General features: G+C 46.2%; 1 protein-coding gene across 2 annotated transcripts in view; it reads left to right on the top strand.

Moving 5' to 3' along the window:
• Nucleotides 1–19,278, top strand: part of CPXM2 (carboxypeptidase X, M14 family member 2) — a 135,754-nt gene that overhangs the window by 86,995 nt on the left and 29,481 nt on the right. For both annotated transcript variants that reach the window (XM_060404573.1, XM_004020358.6), the window contains 3 exons: nt 4,423–4,507; nt 5,417–5,567; nt 13,809–13,897. In XM_060404573.1, the coding sequence (XP_060260556.1) occupies nt 4,423–4,507; nt 5,417–5,567; nt 13,809–13,897 (325 nt within the window). The remainder of the gene's footprint in view (nt 1–4,422; nt 4,508–5,416; nt 5,568–13,808; nt 13,898–19,278) is intronic.

The following is a 19,278-nucleotide window of genomic DNA, read 5'->3' as shown; positions in this document are numbered from 1 at the left end:
TTCGAAGTGTGTGTGTGTAAATGAAGCAATCCCTCAGAAGCTAATGAAATCCAATATTTTAAAGTACTGAAAGAAAACGTCAACTTAGAATTCCCAGAAAAAATATCATTCAAAAATGAAGGTGAGCCGAAGCCTATTCAGACAATAGTGAAAGTGAAGTCATTCAGTCCTGTCCGACTCTTAGCGACCCCATGGACTGCAGCCTACCAGGCTCCTCCATCCATGGGAGTTTCCAGGCAAGAGTACTGGAGTGGGGTACCATTGCCCTAAAAACCTAAAAACTTATTGCCAACATATCAGCTTTAAAAGGAATATCAAAGGATGTTCTTCAAGCAGAAAGAATATTTTCCCAGATGGAAATATGAAAATGCAAAAATAAATGAAGGCTAGCAGAAAAGTTAAATAAGTAGGTTTACAATTACTAACCATACAAAGCAGGAGTAGTAAATATCTTAGAAAAATTAAAGAATTTATAAAATTAAAAATAAATTCCAAAATCATGCAAAAGGCAGAGGGATTAATGGAGTTAAATTATTGTATGGTTCTAGTATTATTATGAAAGTGTTAGAAATTAAAATTTGAGTAAGACTACTAATTCAAGGATACATATGTAATCTCTAGGCTAGTTATGAAAAGAATAGTGTGAATATTTAACTAGTAAATTAATAAAGAAAAAGTAGAATAGTAAGAATATTTGATCATAAAATGAAAATTCAAAACAGAAAATGAAATCTATTTCATTACAAAATAGAAATTTCTTCTTACCAAAGAAATAGTAAGGTGGTAAATATAAATCTAAATATAATACTAATTACATTTAAATGAACTATATTATCCAATAGAAGAATAATATTATCATTCTGTACCTAAGAAAAAAATTCATGAGAGACACAGTTTAAATAGTTTAAATTTAAACTATGTCAGAGGTTAAAAGTAAAGAATTAGGATATATATCAATCTTAACCAAAACAAAGCATGGTTAGCTCTCCTACCATCACACAAAATGACTGGAAGGCAAGAGGCACTGACAGAGATTTAAAAAGCATCTTTCGTAATCATAAAAGTCAATCTACAAAAAATATATCACAACCTCAAATCTGTATGCACTCAACAACATAGCTTCATAGTGTATATAGCAAAAGTTGAGAGAACTAGCAGAAACAAATTTGTAGTCAGTTTGGCATTCTCTTTTACATACTTCTTTCTATAACTGTTAGAAAAAGCAGACAAAAAATCATGGATGCAGAAGACCTGAACAACATAGTCAGTCATGCTCACGCTCAGTTGCTTTAGTTGTGTCCTACGTTTGGTGCCCCTAGAGACTGCAGCCCAGCAGGCCCCTCTGTCCATAATATTCTCTAGGCAAGAATGTTGCAGTGGGTTGCCATGCCCTCCTCCAGGAGATCTTCCCGGCCCAGGGATCAAACCCATGTCTCATGGCTCTCCTGCATTGCAGGCGGATTCTTTACCACGGAGCCACCAGGAAAGGCCGACATTTGTTCAAAATTATATGTGTGGAACACTGCACACGGCAATCACAGAACTCCAATGAGTTTCAGTGCACACGGAACATTAGCCAAAGCTGACCACATGCTGAGCCATAAAGGAAGTCTCAACAAAGCATCAACGTGATTCAAAGTATGTCCTCTGTTCACAATGAAATTAAACTAGAAACCAGCAGTAAGTAGATAACCGGAAAACCTCTAGTACCTGGAAATTTAAAATTGTCCTCTTAAATAGTTCATAGTCAAAGAAGAAATCACAATCACCAAGAAGAAACCACACTGAAATTCATATTTTGAACTGAATCCTAATAGTTTAGAGGCAGACAGAGGACAGGACAGGAGGAGTCCAGACAAGCAAGAGAGAGTGTAATCTGTATCAGGAATTGAGAGAAAGGGCATGGAAAACAAGGGGTAAGCAAGGGTTTTGTAGAATACAGTGAGGAATTTGGTCTTAATGCTAAGATAAGAGTGATACTTTAAGCAGGGGGTGCTGCTGCTGCTAAGTCGCTTCAGTCGTGTCTGACTCTGTGCGACCCCATAGATGGCAGCCCACCTATTTCATTAAAAAAAAGTAAGCCTCTGACTGCAGGATAGATTGGAGGGCAGTTTAAATTTTAAAAGACTGTTTGGAGGCAACTGCAGTAGTCCTGGCCGGAGAGATTGGGCTGGATGGTGGCAGTGGAGCTGGGGGAAGTGGGAGGTTCTAGAAAGCTCTGGGAGGTAAAATTGACAAAACTGGGTGATGAATTCACTATCAGGGTGAAAGGGAGGGTGGGGAACCAAGGAGGACTCTGAGATTTTGTTGCCCTGGGTGGATGGCAGTATTTTTTCTGGGACAAGGGCTCCCAGGTTGGGGTACAGAGTGGATGAATGGAATCAGTTGGTTTGGCACAGGTTCAATTTGAGACGTGGCTGAGATGTTAAGTGGAGAGGTCAGACAGGCAGGAGGACATGATGCAGGTCTGCAGGTCAGAAGAGAGGGCTGAACCACATAAGCAATTAATCACCCTTCGAACGCAAGTGTTGAACTGGTTCATGTTTATTTTTTCTTTTTATTAAGTTTGAGAAATCGTTATTTAGTTTTCAACCTTTGTTTTTTATCTCTCTCCCCTTTTTCTTTAGAGAACTTGTTTGAATTTTTCTTTCCATACCTCTCTGTTTATGTGCTTCTTTTGAGCATGCTTAGTTGTGTCTGACTCTTTGCAACCCCGTGGACTATAGCCCACCAGCCTCCTCTGTCCATAGGGTTTCCCAGGCAAGAATACCAGAGTGGGTTGCCATTTCCTTCTCCAGGAGATCTTCCTGACCCAGGGATTGAGCACGTGTTTCTTGCGTTTCCTGCATTGGCAGGCGGATCCTTGACCACTGTGCCACCTGGGAAGCCCAGCTTCTTTTGAGAGCTTCCTAAATTCATCATCTCCACCGAGAGGGATACACCCCTCACCTCTGCCACCTGCCTGGCAGGGTCACCATGGGGGCGTGATCAGCAGAAAAACATGGCAAAGGAACTAAGGATGCAAGCCATTGGAAAATGATTTGAATGTGGGAAACAGGTTGCTATTTGGGGTGAAGATAATTTCCTACTGCAAAGGATCTGAGCACTTGCTCAAGTGCCTTTCAGAAGGTTTGCTTATTGGGTCTTCACACACAGGCACAGGCCCAAGTCCTTAACCTCCCTAGGAGGAGCGTGTTGCTTGATAAATCCTGGCTTCCAGCAGGTACTCACACAAGCTGGTGGGCAGGTGAAAGAAGAAGGTTCAGCTGAAGATAGGTTCCCATGGTGATATAAAAGCATCTAAGAATAATAACTTTTGGGTTTCCCTGGTAGCTCAGATGGTAAAGAATCTGCCTGCAGTGCAGGAGAACAGGGTTATATCCCTGAGTCAGGAAGATCCCCTGGAGAAGAGAATGGCAACCCACTCCAGTATTCTTGCCTGGAGAATCCCATGGACAGAGGAGCCTGACAGGGGAACCTTCTTGCGATCTATCTGTATCCTGAGTCCAAGGAGATTTCACAGTCGGAAAACAAGAATTCCAAATGCTTCAGCTGGTGGAATGTTCTAAGAGATTAGTCCATTGGTGCTTTTAGTTCCAATATTTTAAAAATTTAAAAAGGAAGATGCTCGGGAAGACTTTTCTCCATTGCTTTAACAAATAATGTTATAAAAAACTGAGGCGGGGCGCAGGGAAGTCTCTTTTTTTGTTTGTTTTTTTCGCCTAGCCCACCACATTGACCTCCACACTGGGAAGTCACATTTTGGCTCTTTTTCCCTCAGTAATTTCTGTGCAGTAGGATGTGGTGACAGGCATCTGGCCTGGAGCCTGGATATCTCTGGATTATTGCTGGAGGTGGGGTCAGGGAATCGTCTGCCCGGCTTTGACAGCCAGAAAAAAGGAGAAACCTACTGTCTCTCAGAGACTCAGGCTGCTGTGTTTGGGGTTGGTGGGATCGCATTTGCTACATTCCCAAATCAGTTTTCCAAATGAAGTTTCTAGACTGACTTTTCCACTTTTACTGAGATTACTTTTCCATGTGGAACTCTACTACTACATGTGATGTCAATGTTCCATATAAGCAAACATGCAGGTATTTGTGGATCTTTATGTGCATGACAAACTTTTAATGTTATCGGGGGCCAAGCATTTGTCCTAAGTGTTTAACGGGTATGAAACCATTTACTGCTTACATTAATATTTTCAGCTTGGTGCTTTTATGATTCCCATTTCACGGATGAATAAACTGTAGCATAGATGGGTCACTTAACTAGCCAAGGCCACAGGGAGGGCGAGAGTTGGGCCAGCGTGTGACCCCATGCTGTCCACCTCTGGGACCCCCTTTGCCTATTGCTGTACCTCTGTGTGGAAGAGGGAAACCTTCTGAAGTGCATAGTCCCAATGATGTTTCATTTTCTCTTAGGAGTGACTGGGTGACCTCCTATAAGGTCATGGTCAGCAATGACAGCCATACGTGGGTCACTGTTAAGAATGGATCTGGAGACATGGTGAGTCCCCTCTAACCATGCCCTGGGGATCTGGCTGTCTTGCACCTGGATGTTGGCTGATTCTGTGCCAACTCAAACAACCATCGAGAGTGATGGATGATGACCGCCCTTTCCATGCCCTGATGCTCAGAACCATGTGGTCCACGTCCAGGGCTCGTGTAAAAGTCAGAGTTGCTGCGATGTGGTATCTTCCGTAGGTCACAGGTCAGCCCTGGAAGACCAGTGGCATGTGGGTTATGTTGGGGCCCACACGGCTGTTCAGTTATAACAGTTCCTGAACTTACTTTACTTACCTGGCCTTTCAGCTCCATGCCTCCCTCCAAGCTTGCCCTGTCGCCCTCTACCTCGGGTTCCCAAAGGCGAGTTCCTATCACGGTACAGTGCCTTACACAACCTGCCTGCAGCCTCTGTTTGACCTTTGTTCCCATTCTCAGCCCCCACCCCCGCCTTGTACCCACTCCTCTGTGTTCCAGTAAAAGTGAGGTGGCTGCTCGTCGGCTGAATCCAATGTCTGAGCTCCTCCAGCCATCACTTCCTTTTCTCTAGCATCCCTCCCGTTCCTGCATCTTGAGTTTTCCTTCAGGGCCAGTTCAAATGGCACCTCATCCCCAAAGCTTTGCTTCTTCAGAAATCCCAAAGCTCTGTGGCTGTCTCTCTGCCATGACTCTAATAGATTTCACCTATGATATCTAAGTTTAACCCTCCTCCTCCTCCCTACTCCACCCCCATTAGATGGGTGTTTCCTGAGGTCCTGATCCATTCCTCCTCCCCATCCCCCTCCCCCAAATGCCAACCTCACATTTAGGCGTGCCTTAATGAAATCTTGCGGACTGAGTGAATTACTGACTCTTTCATGACTTGATAATCAAGCTCTAAAAGAGTCTCCTTTTCCCCTTTGTGCATAAATAGATATTTGAAGGAAACAGTGAAAAGGAGATCCCTGTACTGAACGAGCTGCCCGTCCCCATGGTGGCGCGCTACATCCGCATAAACCCCCAGTCCTGGTTCGATAATGGGAGCATCTGCCTGAGGATGGAGATCCTTGGCTGCCCGTTGCCAGGTGGGTCTGCCCTTCTGTGCTTCCTGCAGGGAGGGAACGCCGGTGGAAGACAGGTGCTTAGCCAGCAAGGTGAATAAAAATAAGCCACACAGTCTTTTTCTCATCTAAGAAAATTACCACATCTATTGCAGAATATTTAGAAAACATAGGTAAACAAAAAGAAAATGAAAATCTCCCAGAACAACACTCAGAAACTCTCTGAGCATTTGGGGTTATTAAGGTAACATGCCAGCTGTGGTTTTGCCCACTGGGACTTTAAGATGATGCTTACTTCAAGGTTAAAAATTCACCCAGCGCTGCTGCTCAGAAGCAGGCAAAAAATGGCATAAAATTTTTTTGGTAACGTGTTTAGTTGCCCTTGAGTGCTCTTGCCACACTGGTTACAGGACATGGCAGAAGTTAATTTCAAACTTGACCATGTACATAGTCTTGTTCTGTTTACATAGTGAAGCCTCTTTCTGTTTAAGTAGCTTCACTTGGTTGCCTGTATCTTTGGGTGCTTTTTCCTTTAGGTTGTGTCTCCCTTGCCCTGATTTCACATGATGGAACTGGGTGTAACTCCAGGGTGGAAGGAAATAAAGGGCTTGAACTAACATGCGCTTTTTGCATGTGGACCTTTGCTGGTGTCTGCTCTGGACAAGCTAATCTGGTCTGGCTTGCAGCTCTGTCAGCCTTTCGGAACCTAGGGATTTGTGCCTGTATGGAGCCTTTTGTGGGCTTCCTGGGTGGCTCAGATGTTAAGAGTCTGCCTACGATGCAGGAAACCCAGATTTAGTCCCTGGGTCAGGAAGATCCTCTGAAGAAGGGCATGGCAGCTCACGCCAATATCCTTGCCTGGAAAATCCCATGGACAGAGGAGCCTGGCGGGCTAGAGTCCTTGGGGTCACAACTGAGATACTGACACTGCTACTATTTACTGGAGCCTTTGTGGCGGCTTCTTCATCCTCACCAGACATCTCCAGGGCAGGAAGCTGGCCTCCAGAACATTCCTAAGGCTCTTCACCAGAGCCTCTGGGAATTTCCACCTCCTGTCCACCTACAGCCAGGCCACGACAAACAAGGAGCACAGCTTTGGGTTATCTCTCCTATGCTTCCTCCTCCAAGGAAGTCTCAGCATTCTTGTCATATCTGAAACTCAGGCCTGACTATCTCTGGATTCCCCCTGCCAGGAGGAGGGGTACTACCAGTTCTGATGTTCTCAGGTGCTTCTATATCCATCATGCTATTTCTATAGCCACCCCACCCTCACCGTGAACTTACACTTACTGAGTTTTCAGAGCGTATTTCATATCATTTATTGCTTTTCCCTCAACCCTCTGATATCCATGATCTTGCTTTGCCAAGTATGAATTTACTCAAAACAAACTCTATATTGGTGAGAAAGACAAGTCTGCTCACCTGCCATCTACTTACCCTCCCACCAGACAGATTCTTTGTTCCTTACTTGTACTTACTAGATTACAAACTTTTTTCATGTCACTAACACTGTTAGAGACCATCTATCTTTTGGGTGTTTTTATCCACCATATCTCAGGTTTTCAAACTGCCTCTTATAGTTGGAAATTCAGTTGTTAGATTCGAAAATTGGAAATATAGTTGGAAAATCAGTTTGATTCTAAAGAATTTCACAGTGGATGCCTTCATTTCTGTGTCATTGTGCATGTCCAAAATTATTGGGTGAATTATGGGATTATTGCTTAAATTAGATGATGGTACAAAAGACCCTGATGCTGGTAAAGATTGAAGGTGGGAGGAGAAGGGGACAACAGAGGATGAGATGGTTGGATGGCATCGCCGATTCAATGAGCATGAGTTTGAGCAAACTCCAGGAGATGGTGAAGGACAGGGAAGCCTGGTGTGCTACAGTCCAGACAGAGTCAGACACAACTGAGCAATTGAACAACAGCAAGAGGTGGGATTGCTGGTGGGAAAGGAGTGTGTGTTTTCAGGGCGGGTCCAGAGAAAACGTGAAGGCCTCCCAGTGTGGGACCCGGGCCCCCTTCTGTAGCTTATTCAACCTGGGTTGGTGATCACAGGGCCCGCCGCTGCCGCCGGGGTCCTGCTGGGCTTTGCTGAGCTCACTGTGTCTGCAGACACAGACCCAGGCAGGGGACCGTGAGGCCGGCTTTGTGCCTGGTTGCTCAGCGCGGCCTCACTCTGCTTGCTTTAAAGGGCAGGGTCATGGTTTCTCTCTGAGGGCAGGAATTCATCTGTTGTCGGTTAAGGGCAAAGGGCAGCCTGTGAGAGTCTCATGAAATAAATATTTTCCTGTGAAGTTATTCTTGGTGTGTGTGTGTTTGAAGACAGGTCCTGGGGGCAATTTAAACACAAAGACAGAGTTACAGTGTGAAATCTGGACAGGTTTCAAGTATGGCCTTGGAGTGGTTCTATTTTCCAACCCCAAATATTCAAGGCTGTTTTTCTTCTAGAGGTTACTTAGCAGTCTGCCCGGAAGGGAGCTGGCCTTTGCACATGCCCCTGGTGGTGGTCACATCTGAGGTCCTGGGGTGGCCCACGGGTCCCCACGGCCATGTGGGTAGGTGAGTCTTGCTCAGTTGCCTTGCTGTCGACGTGGTTCCTTTGTGCAAGTTAATGAGACCAGAGGCAGAGGTGACCCGACCAAGTCCATCACTCAGCCCAGCGTGACTTTGTGCTGGTGATGCAACCGCCCAGCGTCTGTTCTTCCTGAAACTCTTGTTTATGAAAAATTCATTTACCTCTGCTTCGGCTTCTCTTTGTTCTGTCCTCACTGTCTTCCTGCAAACCCTCAGGTTGGGGCAGAGGAAGGGGAAGATGCTGTTTAAGTCTTCATGAATAATGTTTCTAGAAATTTTTGAACTAGAACGTGAATTACCCTATATATGTCCAACTCGTTAGCAGAGACCCTGATGCTGGGAAGGATTAAAGGCAGGAAGAGAAGGGGACGATAGAGGACGAGGTGATTGGATGGCATCACCGATTCAATGGATGTGAGTTTGAACAAACTCCGGGAGATGGTGGAGGACAGGGAAGCCTGACACGCTGCATGCTGACATGCAAAGAGTCGGACACGACTAAGTGACTGAACAACAGGGACAACAAAAAAGCTCAAAACTAATAGAAAAGGGGGAGGGTTGTTTAATGGTTATAGTTTCAGTTTTATAAGATGAGAATGTTCTAGAGATCTGTTTCTACAACAGTGTGAATATATGTAATTTTACTCAACTATACTCTTGAACATGGTTAATCAGAGGGTTTCCTGGACTCGGGTGAGCAGCCTGGTAGAGATGCCGTGAGGGGGGTTATATGAGATGGGGCAGAAGATAGGCATGAATGATGGCTCGGTGCAGATGCTGTGAGGTCAGGTTACACGAGATGGGGTGGAAGATACATGAACGACGGGCTGCACCCTCCTTGGAGCCACGTGCAGCTGTGGGTTTGATGCTTTCACTGACAGTAATGACCTGGGATCAAAACAAGCTCTGCCAGGGGTCCACGTCTGCCCTTGTTCCTTTTGGAGTGACCTTGTCGTAAGAACAGTCGCATGGGGTTGGACAAGCGCAGCTTCTTCTTCTTAGGGAGCCAAGCACCTTGCGGAAGGGGTTTGTTGCTGTTTGCCCTGCTGCCGGGTCATCTCTGCTCAGGACTCTCTGTTGAGGCATCAGGGCTTAGGGTGACCATAAGGCCGTGAGTGAAAGTAAAAGTGTTAGTCACTCAGCCGTGTCCGACTTGGTGTGACCCCATGGACTGTAGCCCACCAGGCTCCTCTGTCCATGGGATTCTCCAGGCAAGAATACTGGAGTGGGTTGCCATGCCTTCCTCCAGGGGATCTTCCCTACCCAGGCACTGAACTCAGGTCTCCTGCCTTGCAGACAGGGAAGCTATAGGTAGTGGGCATTTCCTTGGGTGAGCGGCTGGCCTCGTGGCAGGGAAGGAAAAGGGCTGCGGTGGCTGCATTTCTCATGTCCTGTTAGTCCTCAGAGAGCACTTTGAGGTCAGCTGTTGTTTTTCTTTTTAAATGAGGTGAAACTAGTGTAACATGGAATTAAACATTTTAAAGTACAGTTCAGTGCTACTTAGTATATTCACAAGATGGTGTGACTGCTGGCTCTCTCTGGTTTCAGAACTTTGTCATGGATCCCAAAACACCCTGGACTCACTGAATAATCACTTTCGAATCCCCTTCCTCCATCTCTGGGTAACCTCTAATCTGAAGTGTCTGTAGAGTCACCTGTTCTGGGTAAAGTGCATCATGAGCTCAAGGACTGTAGATAGCAGTGAGCCCCTGGTCCAGCAAAGGTAGCCTTTCCTCTGCCAGTTGAGAACTCCCTCCCATCAAGCAAGATCCCAGCCCCCTAGAGCAGCAAACAGGTGAGCGGAATGGTCCAAGAGCTGGGGTGTTCCCTTGGATGTCCACTAATGGGGTTTCTTCTGTGATTATGACCGTCCTGTGGAGTGAGCTGGTGCTGGATTTGGGAGAAGAGCATGTGTCCACGTCATTGAGGAGCCAGGGATGTTCAGGGTGTGGAGTCATTTCCAGAGCTGGCATAACTCAGTACCAAAAAGTGGATGGCTTTGGATAACAGAGTTATCATTTGAGAGGCCGTGTGGTGGCGTCTGTTCCTGCCTCCCCCGTGGGCTGCTGTGGTTTGCTGTCTGATTCTGACGCTCCTCAGCTTGTGGGCGCCTTGCCCCCATTGCCCCCTGCGTCATCACATGATTTCCCCGAGTGCTTCTCTCTGTGCTCACCTTTCCGCTTTGGATAGACGCAGTCCCAGTGGAATGGGGCCCACCCTAAGCCCCTCATTTATACCCAATGAGCTCTGTGAAACCCCTCTCTTCAAATAAGGTCCCGTTCTAAGGTCCTGGGGGTCAGGACTCCAACATATGTCTTTGGGGCGGGGACATCACTGAACCCAAAACAGGCTGAATGAGTAGATCCGTTGGGATGGAGCGGGATTTTGAGTCGTGGAGTAAGAGAAGTGAAGGGGGGAGGAGGTGGTAGACTCCACGATCCCCTTCTGGAGTGAGTTTATTCTCGTAACTAAGGTGTTCCAGAAGGGATAAGCTGGTTTTCAGTACATCTGATGCATGAAGCCAGCCGCATGAAAGGAAGCAGGAGGCTGATTCCCCAAGGCACCATCTGTGAGAATAAGGTCTCGCAGACTGAATCAGGACTTCTGTTTCAAATGTCGGAAGTCCTACTCAAATTCGCTGAAGTGAGGAGGGGGAGAAAAGGAAAATTTTAGTTCACAGGAATAAAAGTTTCAGACGTAGATGTGACTCTGGCTTCAGGCAAGAAAGGGTCGACAATCTCGGGGCCTTCTTGGTGCAGTCAGGGCTCCCCTCCACACCAGCTTGCAGGCGGGGAGCTTGGCCACTAACAACCCAAACTCATCCACCATGTGAGCTGACACCAGCAGGAGGCCCTCCTCCTATGACTCTGGAGGGAAAATCAACTTATGAGCTCAGCTTGTATCCTGGGATCATCTCTGAGCCAGTGGCTGTGGCCAGAACATGTGTATTTTCAGGGGCTGGACCTGGGTCACATGCCCATCCCCGTGAGTGTTGGGTGAGGCTGTTCCATCCGAAGCATCTGGGATAGATTCCGCACAGGAGATAGGGATTCTTTTATCCACAGAAGGAAAAAGAGGACAGTGGGTTTGGCTGAATAACAGGGCATGCCTGCAGACTCTGGGCCCCAGGATGGGGCGGCTGTGTTTGGTTCTTACTTATTACCTACAGTGTTGAGCTCCTAAGAGGATCTCTGTAAAACTTCATCCAATCAGAATAAGTGGACAAGTAAAGAAATATTTGTACAAAAGGTAGAAGGTGGAAAGTTGTGAAAAATGCTCACCTAGGGTTCCGAGACAATTCTGGAACTTGGATCAACATCCTTAGACAAATTGGTTAGTCTCAGGGAAGGAAGGAAGTTACCAAACATGGAGATATTTCATATGTACAGTTCTGAGCTTTCCTTCAGTCCTTTTTAAGAACCCTGAAGCCATAACTTGTGTTTGAAGACAAAAGGGGCATTGCAAGAAGAGTTTTAGAAAGAGGTTCTGGGGACTTGGAGGGTGGTGAATAGCTCTTAGGAATCAGCTTGTGGGTACATTCAGGGTCAAGTCATGTGAAAACTGTGCTTTACCTTGACTTTGAAACCGACAGGTTTGGAAGTCAAAGGGCAGGTGACTTGCCAGAGAATGGAGTCAGCCTGCCCTCCCCAAAGGAGAGAGCTTGGAACAGAACTGGGGGCCTTTGCTAAACCTGAGTTGCTTTAGCTTCTTTTCTGAACAGAGTATCAGCTTGCTCCCCTCCCCCTACCTCTGCATACATTATTTGCTTCTAATAGTGTTACTGGAAACCCTTTTGTGATCATTAAAAGCCGCCTTTTTGGCCTTTGGGTCTGTGTGTGGTTTTCAACCTGTTGCCAGCCTTTAAGGGAACCCCAGGGCTGGGTCCACGTGGCAGTCACACCCTGTGGCCGTGGGATGCAGACAGGTAGCTGGCTCAGGTGACCTCAGCATGTGTGATATTGCTGGCAGTGTCCTCTGTACTTTGACATGGTGCCACTCAAACTTCTTGATTTTTTAAAACCGTGCATTCTGATTCAGTAGGCGTAGGCTGGATCTTGCAAGCAGCTGGTGTTGCTGGTCTGTGGCCTTGTTTGGTGGCACAAATTGGGACTCTGTGCTCCTGACCCCACTGGGAGCAAGTGATCCTCCTTCCATCACCTGCCACGGCCACCACCTGCAAATTGTCCTTGGAACCACTTGGATCAGACGCCTGCTATGGTTCTAGCTTTGCTCACATGGTTCCTGAGTTCCTGCGTTCATAGGTTGACCTGTCTAAAGTACCACGTGCTCTCTACATTGCAAGGAGACTTAAGCTGGTCAGGATTCCTGGCTGCATGGAGATGGAGATGGAGGTCGTGAGCCTGGCTGAGGCTCTGTAGACCTCGCAACTTTCTGTCAGGTCAGGAGGGAGTCCTCAGGGCCCACAGGATGGTCCTTTCCCCCTTATCCTTCTTCTAGCTCTTCCTGCTCCCTCCTCCCTCCTTTCTTCTGAGTGTTCTTTGTTTTTTGGAATTATATAAGCAGTATCAGCTTATAAGAATTAAAGAAAGAAGTCAGTTTATACAGAAGAGAGTCAAGTCAAGAACGGACGTCTCCTCCCCAGTCCCCAGAGGTCACCACTGTTAATGCACCCTGATCATGCCTGTTTGGGTGCTTTGACCTCAGCAACAGAAGCCCAGCCCCCACTGGCTTAGCAGTTCAGGAAATTTTTTATCTCACGTGACTGAAAGTCCCAGGGGAGGTTGATGGGGATCTAGGGTTGGTTCACTCAGTAACTGTTGAGGTTCACTTCTCACTCTCTCCTCTGTGCCATTAAAGGTCTTCCCTTCAGTCCAGACTAGTAAGAGTGGCCAGGGGTGCTGTGCTCTGATTGATTGGCTTAGACCAGTCCTGTCGTACTCCTGCAGCTGAAGGTGTGAAGTCAGTTTCCTAGAAGTGGAGAAGCGGGGATTCCCAACAACACAGGGCTCCTGTTAGGAAGGATGGAAGCGGACTGCATGTTGGGTGAGCAACTGATAGTGTCCACCACACTTCCAGAAATTTCCATGCAGTTGTGATGCTCACTCTTGAATTCATTTATTCATTCACTATCCCTTCCTTCATTTAGCGTGACAATTTGCCAGACACTAAATACTAACAATTTTATATTATTAATATATATAATGCATATATTATAATAAATTGTTAATAGCAACTTATTAACATTGTTGATAAAATAACAATGGCATCACCAACTCAATGGACAGGAGTTTGGGCAAGCTCTGGGAGATGGTAAAGGACAGGGAAGCCTGGCATGCTGCAGTCCGTGGGGTCACAAGGAGTCAGACATGACTGAGCGACTGAACAGCGAATACTAACAATGAATCCGTGAGGGAGGTACCACTGTTCCCTGTTTATGGGTGAAAACCCTAAGGAAAAACTGCTCTAGTGACTTATCCAAGGTCACACAGCTCATGAGTAGAAGAGCAGAGATTGGAACCCAGGCATTCTGGCTCCAGGTCTGTGCTTTCCCCACTAGGTTAGTTCTGACTTTTTAAATGCTTCTTGAAATTTGGCTTTTTCACCTCTGTGTGAATGCTAGAAGCTGGAGGTTGGACTATGTCCCCACATGAATCAGGCCCCTAACAGAGCCACCATAAGTAAAGGAATGATGTGGATGAATTCAAAACCGTATTTCTGTCCCTAGATCCGAATAACTATTATCACCGGCGGAATGAAATGACCACCACCGATGACCTAGATTTTAAGCACCACAACTATAAGGCAATGCGCCAGGTAAGACTCTGGTTTGTCAGAGGGAAATCTGTCCTGTGCCCAGGAGCATATGGGCGTTTGTGTTTTTGTGGTTTGTTGAGGCCACACTTAATCTTGTGGTTTCGAGGTTAAGAATGCCTTGTTGGGGTTGGGGGTGCCCAGAGGAAGCCTCTCTCTCCAGCAGGCGATTGAAGCAGAATTCGAACCCAAACTTTCTGCAGCTCTTCCTCCTGCACTGTTGGTGGAAAGGTGGTGCAGCCACTCAAGAAAAGAGTATGAAGTTTCATTCAAAAACTAAAAATAGAGCTACACCGTATGACCCAGCAATCCTATACCTGGGTATATATTCAAAGAAAAGGAAAATTTTAATTTGAAAAGATTCATGTGTCCCAATGTTCATAGCCACGTGTTCATCAACAGGTGATTGGCTTTAAAAGATGTGGTATATATATATATATACACAATGGAATATTAGCCGTAAAAAAAAGAAAGAGCGTTGCCATTTACAGCAACATGGATGAATTAAGAAAAAATTATCCTTACTGAAGTAAGTCAGGCAGAGAAAGGCCAATGTTATGACACCACTTGTATATGGAATCTAAAAAGTAACACTAACAATTTTATGTGCAAAATAGAAACAGACTCACAGACATAGAGAACAAACTGTGGTTACTAAGGGAGAAAGGGAGGGTTGGAAGGATACGTTAGGAGAGTGGCATGAGCAGATCCAAATTACTGTGTGTAAAACAGATAAGCAACAGGATTAACCGGATGGCACAGGGAGTTACAGTCAGTATCTGTAATGATCTATAATGGAAAATAACATATATATTGTGTATATATATATGTGTGTGTGTGTGTGTGTGTGTATATATAAATATATGTGTGTGTGTGTGTGTGTATATATATATATATATATGTATCGGAGGAGGCAGTGGCACCCAACTCCAGTACTCTTGCCTGGAAAATCCAATGGACGGAGGAGCCTGGTGGGCTGCAGTCCATGGGGTCGCTAAGAGTTGGATACAACTGAGCAACTTCCCTTTCACTTTTCACTTTCATGCATTGGAGAAGGAAATGGCAACCCACTCCAGTGTTCTTGCCTGGAGAATCCCAGGGGTGGGGGAGCCTGGTGGGCTGCTGTCTATGGGGTCGCACAGAGTCGGACACGACTGAAGTGACTTAGCAGCATATATCTATATCTATATCTATATCTATATCTATATGAATCACTTTGCTGTACTCCTAAAACTAACATGATATTGTAAGTCAAGTATACTTTAATTAAAAAGATACTGTAGTTCTGAAGAATCACCGTGGGCTTGAGAGCCCACTGATTCAAGGACATTGGTCATGTGCAGCGTGGAAGAAGAAGAAGGATCTAGAACAACACTGGTGATGGCAACAGCAGGAAGCTCTCACACAGCACCTACAGCTGTTTCCCTACATTAGGAGTTTACATGTGTTAACCTGGTCAGTCTCTCTGACCGCCCTGGGAGTGCAAGATCATTGTTGTTATTATCTTACTGATGGCGAAACTGAGTCACTGAGGGAATATATAACATCCCCTTGTTATTCTGATTCTCTGATTCTCAGTATTAGAATCACTAGAAGAAATCTGAAAACATACCTATACTTGAAACCTGCCTCAGGCCAATTGAAGTAGAATCCTTAGGAAAAGGGACTGGGGATCTAAAGTTTTAATGAAGGCTGTGCTTGCGATTCTAATATACAGGGAGGTTTCAGAACAGCTGGTTGATACCTTGATGACTGTTAGTGCTTTAGTAATGTTAGGAGGAAAAGACATTACAGAGGAGATTGTCCTCAGACATAAATACAGAAACCAGGTACTCCAGAAGTAAGTCAGAGAGAGGAAAGCAAATATCATACACTATATGATAAATATATATGGGATCTAGGAAAAGTGATACTGATGAACCTATTTGCAGGGCAGGAATAGAGACTCAATAGAGAACAGACTTACAGACACAGTGGAGAAGAAGAGGGTGGGACAAATTGAGAGAGTAGCCTTGGAATATATACATTACCGTGTATGAAATAGACAGGTGGTGGGAAGTTGCTGTATCGTGCAGGAAGCCCAGCCTGGTGCTCCGTGACAGCCTGGAGGGATGGGATGTTGTGGGAGGTGGGAGGGAGTTTCAAGAGGAATGGGACATGTGTATACCTGTGGCTAATTTGTGTTGATGTACGGCAGAAACCAACACAGCATCGTAGAGCAATTATCCTCCAGCTAAAAATAAAAATTACAAAAAAAGAAAAGTAATTTAAAAAATAAACATCTCTACAATAATTAGAAACAAAATAAGAGAGAAAGAAACCAGGTACTCCTGAGCTGTTGCCAGCATTTGCACACTGGGTGTGGAAGGGGGAGTGGACCAAGCATTTAGTAGGCGGGGCTGAAACAGCAGCCCAGAGCTGTAATGCTTTGTCTGAAACCCCTGTTCGGCATGCCCCCAGCCTCGTGCTAGAAAGCCCAGGGAAGTGCTGGCAAGTGGAGAAGTGCTTAGATTTCGAAGAATCTGCCGAAAGGGAGCAGAGAAATAGACTCACAAAGGTGTCTGAGCAACAAGTGTTCAGCAAAGACCAAGAGAGCATGGCTCAAAGCGAGGGCTCAGAGGTGCCAAGGGAGGGAGCCAGCCTCCGCACGAGGGCCAAAGACTTCCCTTCTGCTGCTGCTGCTAAGTCGCTTCAGTCGTGTCCGACTCTGTGTGACCCCATAGACGGCAGCCCGCTAGGCTCCCCCATTCCTGGGATTCTCCAGGCCAGAACACTGGAGTGGGTTGCCATTTCCTTCTCCAATGCATGAAAGTGAAAAGTGAAAGTGAAGTCTCTCAGTCATGTCCGACTGGTCGTGACCCCATGGACTGCAGCCTACTAGGCTCCTCCACCCATGGGATTTTCCAGGCAAGACCATCCCTGAGGTCGGAGCAATTAGGCTGTGCCACATGGGCCCTCTGCCTCAACACAGGGAATCAACAAACCCGTGTTCGTCCTGATGTCATTTAATCTGAGATCCTCACACACAGCTTCCAGATACCTGTCGGCACAGATGTGGAGGTGGGACATGCTAAGGAGATTGTCTTGCTGTCTGGCTCTGCAGAAGCGAGGCTAATATGCTCGGACTTGAGTCTGAGTCATCCCTGCCGCTCTCCGTCTTCGGGTGTTGATGTGACTCTGCTCAACCTTCCGTTTTATGAAGCATTTGTGTGTTGACTCAGCTTTGCTCAGTATCTCAGGACATCTTTGCGCCCAGAAATTAGGCAAATATCAACTCAGCTGGTACAGTTAATGTCAAAGGTAACCTATCTAAATGCATTGTAAAATGAGCTCACTGCACAGAGAGTCTGGTATCTTTAAACAGTCGTCCCACATGGAGAATGAGGGCTCTTCTCATATGAAAGAGCTAATGGATGTGCTTCCTTACCCTGAGGGACTCTGGTCCCCATCATTTGGTAGATATCAGAGCTAAGAGGAACCTGGGAAGGCAACCGACCCCTACAGGGGACAGCGGGTGACCACTCCGAGGTTCCCAGACCCCGCAATTGGAAACTGTCCTGGGGGGAGGGTGGCATCTATCAATCCCGAAGTGTTCAGGCCAGAAGCGGCTTGCCATTTGGATTCCTGGCACTTGGGGATGAGAGAGAAGCCAGCACTTTCAGCGATACTGTAGGGAGACTGCTAAACGCCTGCAGAAATCTTTCTACTTCAAGCGGGGGGACAATGTTAGTTTATCCTAGTATTGAGAGAGACATTTGCAAAAAACATAAAAATGAGAAGCAGACGCGGGAGCAGGGAGTGAAAAGAGAAGACAGAACAGCTGTTGCTTTGGAGGGGAAAATCATGAGAATGTGAGCGACTCGTGGGGGAATTCTTTCTGGAGCACTGGCCTATAAGACACTGTGCTCCCCGAAAGGGAGCCCCCCGGGGGCTTGGGAGGGGAGGGGAGAGGGGAGCGAGGAGGCTGGAGGCAGTCACGTGAACACTGATACTGTGGGGCAGAGTGAGTTAATTGCTCTGAACACTGAAAAGACCTCACACCTCATGTAACCATTTATAATTGCTTAATCATCTCTGTGTCTGCATGGACAGAAGGAGGCAGGTGGATCCCAGCAGCAAGGACAGGGGAGCAGGACCATGGAGGTGGGAGGGTTGGCACCCCACCAGCTCTCTTTTGGTTCTGATTTCCAGGGCAGCTAAGGATGGTCCTGGGCAGCAGGCTGTGGGACTGCTGAGCTCTTGACCATGGGGGTGGCGATGGTGGCAGCAAGCCAGGGCAGGACCACAGGTTTGCAGACGCAGACCAGCCCAGCTTTGCGCCCATGGGACACCTCCTACATTGGCTCTCTCTGGAATTCCTCCCTCTGGAATTCCTTTTCACTTGATCCGGACACAGCAAATGAGTTAAGATGATAGAAGAGGACTTTTTCTCTTCTCACTTCTTTCTTTATTTTTTAATCCATTGGATAAACAACATTGGATCCATATCAAATGCAAACCAAAAGTCTCAAGGTTAGTCCTCCATGAACCCATGGCTTCCATCCCCACTCCATTTCTCTCCAGGGTTTGCATTTCTATGCTCACAGAATTCACGCGATTTTGATCGGAGTATGGTTAGCCGCTTTGCCCAGATTGTCTCACGTCACGTTGGATCATTAGCCACGGCTCCTGCTGGCTTCGTGATTGTCAGTGAAATGCTCCAGGATGAATCAGAGTTTTCTCAGCTACCTTCCTGCTCTGGAGCTTCGGGATAGCACCCACTTGTAATGAATAGCAAGAGAGGATGAAACAGCTACAACCAGTGTCATCATGCATGTAACTTACCTCTCTTTATGAAAATTTCCTCCCATGTATCCCTAGAAACTGAATTACCAGGAAAGGGGCTCGCTGTTCTGTCTCCTTCAGGACAAGAAGGAAGCAACAGAGACGGGGGGATTCAGCAGCTCCCAGGATATGATTTATTCAGAGATGAGGAAACAGAATCTTGAGGATGCTGAACATCTTACAAAACCCACTTCCCTCGAGGATAATGTTTCCCTACTGGCCCTTTCTAGACACTTTTCCTAATTACCCATTATATTAAAAACTAAGGAATAAGATTTTGTTGGGTAAGGTTGCACTTTGGAGGATCATAAAGCTTGTAAGAGCTAAGATTTTTAGCCCCTGGAGAATCAATTTTCACTTCCTTTAGAATGATGTCACCCTTGTTGAGGATGCATGCTTTTAAGGCCATCAAGAAAATTCTGTCTCTTCCTCTCACTTTAAACTTCAAGACCCAAACATTTACCAGTAAGACTCAAACTCCAGAATGTCCTTTTTGACTGTTTTCAGGAATAAGTAAGATGGATCACCAGCTGAGTCTTAGATGGTGCCTGTGGCCCCCA

This window comes from Ovis aries, chromosome 22 (assembly GCF_016772045.2).
Source record: "Ovis aries strain OAR_USU_Benz2616 breed Rambouillet chromosome 22, ARS-UI_Ramb_v3.0, whole genome shotgun sequence".
Classification (NCBI taxonomy): Eukaryota; Metazoa; Chordata; class Mammalia; order Artiodactyla; family Bovidae; genus Ovis; species Ovis aries.
This window is presented reverse-complemented; position numbering and strand designations above follow the sequence as displayed.